The sequence below is a fragment of the Pteropus medius genome, unplaced genomic scaffold (genome assembly GCF_902729225.1).
Source record: "Pteropus medius unplaced genomic scaffold, Ma_sr-lr_union100, whole genome shotgun sequence".
Taxonomy (NCBI): Eukaryota; Metazoa; Chordata; class Mammalia; order Chiroptera; family Pteropodidae; genus Pteropus; species Pteropus medius.
The window spans coordinates 6,803,280-6,814,870 of NW_024350924.1; the positions used below are offsets into that span (position 1 = coordinate 6,803,280).

Genomic DNA, 11,591 nt, shown 5'->3' on the forward strand with positions numbered 1-11,591 from the left:
TCCCTGTTAATTCTACACGTGGCGAGAAGAATCGACCTGGAACCAACTCGATCCATATTCTTGTCTGTGCACCGTCCCAGCCCAAGCACGCGTTTTATTACCGAGCCACGCACACCCAGCTCCCATCACGGGGTTGGGCGGCCCGCGGGTGCTAAGATCTGCGAGGGATGTGCGAGCGCGTGCATGAGGCCCCGGCTCTGGAGGGAGCCCCGGCTCTGGGGGAGGCCTCGTTCTCAAAGCCAGACCGGAATAAGCCTGACCGCCTCGCCGTTCTCAGCGCGCCGCAGGTGCAAGGTGGCAGAACGCCGGCTTCGGGCCGTGAGCAGCTGGGAGAAACACGCGGGTCCTGTGCGTGTTGCTATTCTCTGCCCAGCGTTCCCACATCATTCCGTCTGCAGATTTACTTGACTCCGGCAGCTTCATTTTGCCTTCTTCTCTCCGGGGGGGTTAGAGACGCGACCTCTGGGATGTTTGCCGAAGCTAAGTAGGTTTGGAGGCAGACTCGGCTTTACAGCACCCAAAGGCTTCTGCCCATGCTGTGTATGTATTTTGCAGTGCGAGTCCCACGGTTTTTTAAAAAAGTCAGTTATACCCATATTTCAGTGAGATGAAGCATGACAGACAGGTTCCTGAATAGGAGCCTAAAATATTACTATTCCGCTCAATTAAAAAAAAAATTTTTTTTTAAAGAGATAAAGGAGAAATATACTTCTGACATAGGCCATGTGGCTATAATTCCATGCCCTTTCCTTGTCTATCCATTGCATCCATCTGTCCAGCCAGCCAGCCAGCAAACATGTATGACGTGCCACCTAGGTGCGAAGCAGGAGTCCCTTTACTCACACTGGTCAGTTCAGTTCAACACATAGTCCAACTATACAATTAAACATTGCTGAAGGACAGGTGAAAATCTAGAATACAAGCCAAAGACACTCGTCCCCCTGTAAGTCAGCACTGCTTTCAAACATGAAGCGACCCCACGCAGCTGTTCCTTGGAGCAGCGAAAGGAATGTGACATTTGGAACCAAATAGATGTGAGTTTGAATCCTGCTTCACGTTCTTGACCTCGTATGGCTCTGTGACTTTGGGCAATTTCTACTTTACAGGATCTTTTCTTTGCATGTAATATAAGAATATATTGTAAAAATAAAATAAAGTAACATATATAAAGTGTACACATTGAGCATGGCCTATGATAAGTCTATAGCAAGTGCTATAGGTGACATTTAAGCATAGAACTGAGTTCTTATCATCATTAAAAGAACATCTCTTTACATATCAGGGGCTATGTCATTTGCATTTTGTAAGTATGCGGTGAATAAATATTTGATGAATAACTCAAAGAATGAATATTTCTATTTGGGTGTTCACAAGACTTTATAAAACACCAGTTTGCTCGAAGAAGCATTCCCATAGTTTTCTGTTAAACATGTTCACATCTTATTATTCCATGTTTATATACTTCTAGGATTCTCAGGTTTGTCATTTATTTGGGGGCAAAAGATAAAGTGACAGAGCAACCAAACAGATGCCTTTTCTCTCTTTCTTACTGGACCCTGACCAGAAATTACTTAGATAGATGCCTTCTGATTTGGCCTTAGAAACTTCCCGAGTAAGGTAAAGCTTCCCATGGGCCCAGATCACCCCCTTCCAAGGAGGTCCAAAGTCTTAATCACCGACTGTGTGAGGGGACAGCGAGAGAACCCTGGGGGGCCTGACTGACTCCCAGAGCAGACCTCTACCCCTGCAGGCCCAGGACCAACTCAACATGCCAGCCATTCTCCAGATCAGAGGTATGCTGACAAGTCCAGCATCATCCACTCAGGCGAGTCAACAGACCAAAGGTTGAGGAGGAGCAACGAGATTCTGGTCATCGGAAAATGTCTCCAGCCCAAGAGACTGGTACAACGCTTTGCAAACTTTAATATGCCTATAAGTCATCTGGGGACCCTGTTTTAAATGTAATGAGCACGCAAGCGATGCCCTCACCGCTGCTCTGGGGTCCACATTTTGAGCATTGAGGCTCAAGTGGTCCACAGACTCGGCTGCACATTAGAATAACCCTGGGAGCTCTTAAAACTGTGGCACCTGGATATCATCCCTTACTCCATGGCCAATCAAACTGTATCTGGCGGGAGGTGGGAGGGAAGAGACCCAGGCACTAGTACTTTGAAAACCTCCTTTGGTGATTCCAATATGTAGGCAAAGTTGAGAATTATTGCCATAGACCAAGAACACATTCTAAATTTCCAGCGACTGGGAATTAGCATTTGAAAAGCACTGGCCATATTTCAGACTTTCATTTAGGCTTTCTACATCAATTAATTTTCTAAATAGTAACTGGCATAACAAAATGATACCTGATACATGTACAGCTTCTTATAATTTTACAAGAAATTCATATTCTGCTTTCATTTCATTTTTTTTTTTAAATTCACTGACATAGAAATTACACGATTGATTTCCTAGACGAGTAAAATGAGGTGCCTACCCGTAACCGGCCCTAGAGCAAAGAGTGCGTGCGGGAGACGCTCGGGCACCCCGTCCTCCCGCGATCTGGGTTTCCCAGGCTCTGCTCCCTCACCTGGGGCTGGGTATATGAGGACGGCCACGCTCGTAAAGTGCATATACGAGTCATGTCCACGACACCGGGCACATCGCAGAGTCTGAAGAGGCTGTGTCACTCCCAGCCGAAGACATTTTCTCTGATGCACAAAAAGACCGAGACCGGAGCATAGAAGGAGCTCAGTCCATGAGGGTCCCCGGCAGACTGCGAGCAGTGGCCACAAGAGACTTACTTCGACAGCAGCTGAACCCAGAGGCCTACGTGGCGCAGGATTTTTGATTCTGCCAGAGATGATAGAATCGGCCTCCCCTTCCCCCACAGGGCCTAATGGATAATCTGTGCTAGAGTCGCCTTCTAAAAATCATTGGAAAATAATCTGCTTACCGCACTGAAACACTGGTCATAACGCTAACCACTCCTGCTGGTAGACAGGCCATCCCAGTAATTTTTACATGATGACCCTTCCACGGGAGAAAGCTGCTGGGCAGGTCCTGTGTAGATGGCAGCAGCTTTTATGTGGGGAGCTAAAGTGGGACCTCTTTTAGCAGGAAGAGCAGAAGGCCCCCACGGAGGGAATGCGGGGTGGGGGGGAACAGCCTCGGTCCTCCCACCCCAGCTGGGGCCTTGATAAAAACCAACAGGAGCTCAGGTCTACCTGATGTCCCTCTCATTTCTGTGCCAGGACCCCAAATTGCCTGCTAGTCCAAGGGACCTAGTCCACTCTAAACAAGTGAACCAATTGCCACTGTTCTCGGTGTGGGAAGGTTTGCTCATTAAGCTTCCATTTGCTGACTCATGCATTCATGGGTTCTCCCCCCGCCCCCCTTGATGCCGACTCCAGCTTGAGGTGCCAGTGAGGCCTCACCCACCTCCTGTGCCAAACCTCCTTCCCCCTTGTCAGTCTCTGCCGGGCATTCTTGGAACAAAGGTGTCTGAGGGGGATAGGAAACCCAGGAGAAAGTCCCTTCTCATGATTTGCTTGGGGGCCCAGAATTAGTCTTTGGAGGAGCTATATCCCTGGGGGTGCGGAGGGGGAGGTGTGTAAAAGTGTGGCCAGTGTGTGTGCTGTGTGTGTGTGTTAGTATAATAGAGAATCAGAAATGGCCATTATTTGCCTGCGCTGGCATTTCTTTGGAGTCCTAAGCTAACTGGATAGCGATGAGCGTATACCGTAGAATCGTTAGGCCTTCGATCAAATTTTGCATAAAAAATATCTCCCAGTAAGTGAGTGGGGTCATTTGACGGTAAAGTGAGAGAGGGCTTCGCGGGCTAAGTGGCAGCAATGCTGGGTGACGTCCTGGTTTTTCCAGCCTCCGATTCTCCCGTGTATTCACTGCAAAGACCTAAGAGCTGCCTCTGCTTTCTCTTTGCCTCCGACCCACAGAGGGAACTGAACTTGTGCATTCGGCCCTCAGGACGGAAGCCGAGGGAAAACGTAGTGTTAGTGGTGGTTATTTTAAAAACGCTTAGCTTGTTGTCAGCTTGAGTTCTCTGTAATGACCACACTGCCATATATAATCTCTTTGAAAATAGGTGTTTGTATGATGATCGGGAGACATGTAGGATTCTACAGGGCTTTTTAAATTATCAAAGATATTTTGATGTATTCGGGGCAGCTTTCCTGGATTTTATCACAGTCGTTTTTGTTTTGAGAATTCAGATCTGCGTAGATTTTCTGCGGTAACTTTGTTAATCAGAGCATTAGATGAAGCGGAGCTTTCTGATGGTGCTGATGAGTAATAAATAGCTATAATTCTCAAATAGCCCTTTTCACAGACTTGTGCCCGGGCTGGGCTGGGCATGGGGCCTGACAAGGGATCTTGGTGACTACTAGGATTCTTGGCACTCACGGGTGCTCCTGAGTGTACGTGATCTTGAACTGTCCGGAGGAGCTGTGGGAAGAGCTCCCGGGGCGCTTACACGGGATTCGAGAACGGGCCCCTGGGCCAGCTTTACAAACAGCCACGTAACGTGGATAAAATAAGAACTGACTTCACTGTCTGCCCTGAACTCACACCAAGAACTTTCTGAGGCGGGGATAAAAATCCCATTAATCAGTGTGCAGCTACGATCTTCACACACCCACACTGTGTAATGTTGACTGAAACCAAACCGCGAGAGAGGGGACTCGCTTAGTGACATTCCCCAGCTGACCCAGCAAGAGAGGCAAGGTCACAGGACTCCTGACAGAGCAAACTGGGGAATGAGCGCGCAGAAGGAAACCTGCCAATGACCCCCGAATTGCACGTCAGCCAGTCTTTCTAAATAGTTCGAACATTCTCTCGGAAAAAGAGTGGCTGGCACTACCGCCCTTGAAAAATCAAGAGAACCACCAGGTGACAGACTTTAAGTCAAACCTATGCGTTGTGCAGCACATGCCATTGTCCCCGTTTGCAGAGTCTGGGCCCACCCTGCTGTTCACACATCCCAGCTTCACCACGAGAATATCTGGGGGAGCCTGGAATGCCGCGAGATGTCAGCATCAATTTCAGGGTGCGTCCCACCCGCTGGCCAGCCCGAGCCCACCGGGACAGCGTGCGCAGTGTGTCCCCCCGCTTACCTCAAGCACAATTTCTTTCAGCTGGAACTGTTTCTGCGCGGTTTTATCTGAGGACACGGGCTCGTGGTAGTAGAGGCAAAGCAAGTCGTATTTCTTCAACACCTGCTTGAAGTTCTTCTCGGTGAGACTCACCACGCGGTCCTTGCCGTCGTACGTGGGGAAGTTCAGGCCCTCTTCTGCCCTGCAGGAGGACAGAAGGCAGACCCCCACGACAAACAGATGAGTTTTCTTCATTTGGGAGACGTTGGGTTTTCTTTCCCAGAAATACTGAGCGCGGGAAAGAGGAGGGGGCTTGCTGAGAGGGGCGGGGGGCAGAGAGGCCGACTCTGTCTCTCCTGCCCTTCCTGGGCCCCAGAGCTGACTCTTCCCCTCCTCGCGTCCAGCTACTGTAGTCACGGGCTTGGGAAGAAGAGAGCGAGGCGCACACACACATGCGTGTGTAGACTGGGAGCCAGGCCCGGCGGCCAAGCCCCAGATACCGCACATAGCTCTGCCCAGCCCCTGTCTCATCAGGAGCTCCATTTTTAGGATACACTTGTTTCAGGCTAAAAATAAATCGTGCAATGAATTAAAAAGTTCGCTATGCCACTGTTGAGGGATTCGCTGATATGGTCCGCCAGAGGGGTGGAGAGGGAGGAGGCGGGAGGACAGAGGAGAACGTGTGTGTGAACGAAGGAGGCCGTGAAGGTCAAAGGAGAGACACGAACTCGGAGCAAGGAAGAGAGAAGGGGAGGAGAGAGCCGAGACCGTGGCACCGATAAGCAGATGGAGATGCCGGAACATACATGGTGCCACGCGGACATCACTGAATCGTGCTATTATCTAGGGAGGCAATTCAGCCTGTCTCTCGGTGGGGACAGCTCGTCCGTCCCCCTGCTCGCTCACTGCCAAGTGAGAACAAAAGGAGCCCAGAAGTGGACTTCACATTCTGCCTTTCCTGCCTCCTTTCTTCTCTTCTGAGAAACCCAGCCCTGGCTGGTCACCCGCCCTGCTCACATGGCTCCGCCAGTCATTGGGTGAAGGGTACAGGGACACCCTTTCCTGCCAGCCCTCCACATAAAGGGCTCCAGGGGCATCAGCCCACCCAAGGCCACAGTTCCTCCTCTCCCACTCCTGACCACGGCTGAACTCTGCCGCCGTCAAGAGAACCCGTCCCCATTGTAAAACTGAGGTTTCTCACTATCAACCCTGTCATATTTCACTTTTTACCCTAAACCCTAATGTACTTTACTCCTTTCTTCTTCCTTAGAGACAGACTGGTATCGAGGGTCTAGAAGCTGACAGATGAGAGTTCAAATCCCCCCTCTGCCTTTTAATGGCCGAATGAACTTCGGAGGGTCACTCACCCTCTCTGATTTTCAGCTCCCCCCATGTCAACTGGGAATAATTGTAACTATATTGTGAGTTTGGGCACATATAGATGGAAAAGCATGGTACAAAGCAGATGTCCAAACACGGTCGCCATTATACTTATTTCATTCTCACTGGAGATGCCGGAACATAGGTTATTGTAATAATTACCTCCTAACGGTAATGGTTTGTGAACGCTTTCCTGACCATTTTCTCTGATTCCAACAGGCAATCGAGACAGAAACGATTAGTGCTCATTTCACAGGCGAGCTCACTGAAATCCAAAGACATTAGCAACCTGCCTGAGACCGTGGACTAACTGCCAGTGTGAGGACTCAGCTCTGCCTGGGAGCCTGGTGCTCCGGCTGCTTCACCTCTGACTCAAGGCAACACCCCTGCAGACCTCCATCTCTGAAGTGGCTTCTTGACCGTCTCTTCTGGTCAAACACCAGTTTTTCTGACTCTTTAGAGTGGTCTATGGCTCTTATGATTTGGACCAAGTGTCTAGCTTCCCTCGGTTGGAAAAAATCAGCTTTGAAGATAGCGAGGACTGTGTCCTGAACAAGGTTTGCGGGGATGGAAGGGGAGAAGTTCAGTGGGCTTCTTGAGTGACGTCCGGCCTCTACTGCTGCCTTGTGCTGGGAATAAGGCTGATTAGGACTCCTTTCCAGGCATGTTCGTGTCCAGGGGGCCAGGCCCTTGGAGAGCCTGTCATCGAAACCCATGATAGCATTCAGTTCTTTCTAATGGTGAAGTCTCTATGCTTTAAAAGTTGGAGCCAAGAATAGCCATTCTAAGGCTTTCCAGGTCACTGGCAAACATGTGAGATCTCTGCTTTCTTTAGGAAAAAAAAAAAAATTGGGGGGGGGAGCGGATTTCTGAGCAAAACAATGTAGGTCTTATCTTTTCGAGGTCAGCTTCCCAAACGATTCCCGGTTGTGCCAATCTCGTTGGCTTATCTTTATTTAGAATTTGCTCCACTTTTCTTAATATGTAAGATTCTTTTTTTCATGTTACTGAAAAACTGGGAGATATTTAAAGTCAGAGTCTTTGAATTTCCTACTGACTTGCAACTGACAAAAAGTACCAAGGCAAAGGGATAATTATTTAAAATTTAGTCTAGCCCTCAACTCTGGCGTACGACCAACTGAGCCGTAATAGAAAAAAAGCCCCAGTGTGGAAAGTTCCCATCCCTAAGTCCTGGTCTCTATTTGGGGCCCCAGCCCTGAGGGTGGGACGACCACTGACATATGCTGTGACGATCGGGTTTCCCACTGTCCATGTGAGGACCTAAATTTGTGTCCTGCTCTCAATAAGGATAGGTTTTCATGACCTGCTTACTGTGTACCAGCCTTTTCTCTGGCTACCTTTTATTTTTCTATTTTTGTTTTACTTTGCCTGATTGCTCACCAAGTTTAATTAATCTATTTTCTAAACAGGGAATGCTTCTGACATTTCTGAGTCAACTTTGCACCTAGCAAGTCAGCTGTTTCGTTTCAGACTTAGCTGTTGCTTAAGGCATCACACACTCCCGGTGTATGTGTTCGTGCTAAAGAGCGTGTATTTTTGTGTGCTGTTAGCAGGGTCTTTTGTTTTGTTTCGCTTTTTTGAACAAGGGATAAAACAAAATAAATAAATCAGTACACATACATGTTAATGATTGTCACGATGTAAAACGTAGGCTCCTCGTTCCGCTAACGATTTCTGGTCTATCACTAGAACCCCCTTCATCTAACCTTGCCCTTGCATTTTATTCTTGACAGGTGGCCAAGTGATTTTGCATATACTATTTAATTTGATCGTCACAGCAATCCGTTTTATAGATGGATGAGGATTTGAAGCTATGGTCTCTCATTAATTTGTTAATTAAATACATTTGCATGGAGCTTCTTCTATGTGCCAGGCACCTTCTTCTGGGTACTGGGGGTAGATAAACTGTAAACCGGAACTCACGGAGCTTACATCCTAGAGGGGAAAACAACAATCAAACAAACAAAATGCGGTGCGTGTGTGTGCGTGTGTGTGTGTGTGTGTGTCCGCGCACGTGCGCAATATGACATTACACAGAAGCACGAGCTCTGAAGAACGACTGAGAAAGTCAAAGGAGAGCCTGTGACCGTGCGAAGGGGGTGGCCCTCCTGGGCCGTGGTCCAGGCAGCATCCCTGAGGCGGGAACGCGGGAGCGGCAGGGGGAGCGCCGCTGGGCAGGCGGCCCCGGGGCCAAGCGGCGGAGCCGTCCCGCTCGGGCCCCGAGCAGATGCCACCGCTAGAGGGGGCTGCGTCGCCTCGTCCTTCCCGCTCCGCAGCATCAGTTTCCGCTCAGACTTTTTCCGCTCATAAAAGACGTGGGTTCGCACCTGCGCTGGACGGTCTACCGGGCGAGGAGACCTACCTGAGCGACCCGGAGTCACCCAGCGTGGGACAGCCGTGACCGGGGAGGCAGGAGACCTGCGTTCCGGCTGCTCTGACTGCGCCTGGCCGTGCGACCTTGGTCAAGTCACGTCACCTGTCGGCCCGCGCATTTCCGATTCGTGGACAAGAGGGTCAGACTCACTGGTCTCCTGCGGCCCCTTTCTGGCTCTGAGGCTTTAAATGCCGTTCGGCCCACGGAGGACTTTCTGTGACCGGGCTGGGCCCGGCACATCCCGCCGGGTTGGGACCGTCTGCGGGGCGTCGCTGGGAGGAGGGGGCCGGGGGCGCGACTCCACGGGTCCAAGCTCGCCTCCTGCCCAACGCCGAGACCCAGGACGTCACCGCGGCCGAAAGCCCCTTCGTCGGCTAAAGTGCCCCACCCAGTGGACAAAGCCGAGTATGACACCTGCCTTTGTTTCGTCCCCTTCCTCCCTCCCATTAAGCTAGGCCACTGGCCTGGGAAATAGAATACAGCCTGTTGGCCTGGTAGCGAAAGTTCCAGAAACGCTTCTGGCTACAGCCCCGTGCTCCCCGGCCGCAGACCTCGTCTGCTCTGCTCCGAGCAGGCCTGTTCGCAGCCCCAAGGCCTCCTTTCCTTTTTACTCTGAGTATCAGGCAGCCTCAGAAACTCCTAAACAGAACCAAGCAAGAAAAAAAATCAATGCTGGGTTGAGCCCCACAGCTCTACCAATAACAATTCCAGGTTTTGACAAATGTCACTCACTTCCTCAGGGAGGCCCTCGGCCCGGGCACGGGGCTCATTCCCGCCCCTTACACACTCTGCTTCTCCCTGGAAACGCTCCCCCGCTGGTGACCCTTTCAACCGGACTGAGCCTCCCTGCAGCGGGACGCATCATATCATTCCTCACGACCAGCCCCGCCTACAGTAGTTCTCATTAAATATTTACTGAATACATTCGATGCACTTATTTTGCACCAGGCTTTATTTTAAGTACTTAACCAATTTAACTCCTTTATTCTTAGCAACGCTATGAGGTTGATAATTTTAGTATCCAGTTAACAGATGAGTAAACCGAGGCACAGAGGAGTTAACTAACGTGCCTAGGGTCACATGGCTAGTAACGGCAGAGCTGGGATTTGAATCCAGAGGATGGGCGGCTTTGTGTATGTTTTCTACCAGCTAGATGCCACTCACAGGGCGATGATAAAGTCACTAGGACAAACCAGGAATCACTTCACAGTAGATGGCTGCCCATCTGGGCACAGGACATGAGTTTTGGCCCTGCGCCAGGTCACCTCTTTGCTTTCTGAGTATACAGGAGGAAAGGGAAGAAGAAAACTAAGGTTTTCAGTGCTCGCTATGAGCCCATCACTGGGCTCATCACATGTTATATACATCATCTCATTGAAATCCTACCCAACTGGCTATTATTCTTTCCGCTTCACAGACGAGGAGACTGGGGTTCAGCAAAGTCAAGTCATCTGCCTGTCACACAGCTGGTAAGTAATGGAGACTAGATTTAGATCCTGGTCTGTCTGACTGGTCCTGAGCCCAGGCTCCTCTGTGTAGGAAGAGGGAGCCTCCTCTGTTTCCTTCCGAGACAAACAAAAATGGGGAAACTTAGATTCCCCAGAATTTACAAGATAAGAAAACAAAGGGAAACCAGGTATTTCTACAGGAAAGAACAAGAAGAACAATTGGAGGAGGAAAAAAAAAAAAACCACGAAATTTATTTCAGAAGAAAATGTGCACAAGAACAGATAAATGAAAAGCTTAAGGTTAATTCGTTCTGGAACTAGAATATAGACTTCTTAGAGAAAAAAAAAAACAGTAAAAAATAAGAAAAAAAACCTGGATCTAGAGGTTTTATCAAGTGTACAAACGGGGAGTGTGGCAGAAAGAATGATGCCCCCACTCCCCAAAGATGTCCAGGTCCAATCCTCAAACCTGTAAATGTGTTGCCTTACACAGCAAAAGGAACTTTGCAGATAGGATTAAATTAATGATGGAGGACCTTGAGATGGGAGAGATTAACCTGAATTATCCCCATGTAATCAAAAGAGGGGCAAGAGGATTAGAGTGAGAGAAAGAGGTGTCATCACAGAAGCAGAGGTTGAAATGATGCAGGGCCACCAGCCAAAGACTGAGGGCAGCCTCTAAATGCGGACTAGGCAAAGAAACAATGTCCCCCTAGAACTTCCAGAAAGAATGCAGCCCTGCCAAACCAGTTTAGACTTTTAACCTTCGTAATTGTAAGATAATAAATTTGTGTTGTTTTAACCACTAAGCCTGTGTTAATTTGTTACAGCAGCACGAGGGAACTAATACAGAGAGAAATCAGTGAAAATTGACTCCTAAAATGAAGAAAAGCTGTCTATCCTATGGCCTCAGCTGTTTTTTCTGTACAGATAATCTGTATCTGCTCCTGGCCCCATCACCTGTAATAAACAGATGACAGAACAGTTTAGCACAACAAAGTTGATCCGACCCTTTTATATTTACAGTTCCTTTGAACCCCAAGTAGGATCTGGGACATGTGTCTCTGTGGGCCGGTCACTCACCTGCCAACACCTCTAAAATAAGGGAAACAAATCGAATCGGCATAGCTCTACTTTTTTGACTTAACCTTTTTATAGAAGTAAACAATCTCTCAAAAATCTCTCCTTAGGAATTAGAGGGGGAAAGTTGATATCTTTGAATGATGTATTTAAAAAGCAATGATTTTCAAATATTAATTGCAG

The 11,591-nt window shown here is 48.9% G+C and overlaps 1 protein-coding gene across 1 annotated transcript in view; it reads right to left on the reverse strand.

Moving 5' to 3' along the window:
- CASQ2 (calsequestrin 2) overlaps positions 1–5,360 on the reverse strand; it is a 49,211-nt gene extending 43,851 nt beyond the window's left edge. The window contains exon 1 of the mRNA XM_039841292.1: positions 5,127–5,360. Within this exon, the coding sequence (XP_039697226.1) occupies positions 5,127–5,360 (234 nt within the window). The remainder of the gene's footprint in view (positions 1–5,126) is intronic.
- Between the last annotated feature and the right edge of the window lie 6,231 nt (positions 5,361–11,591).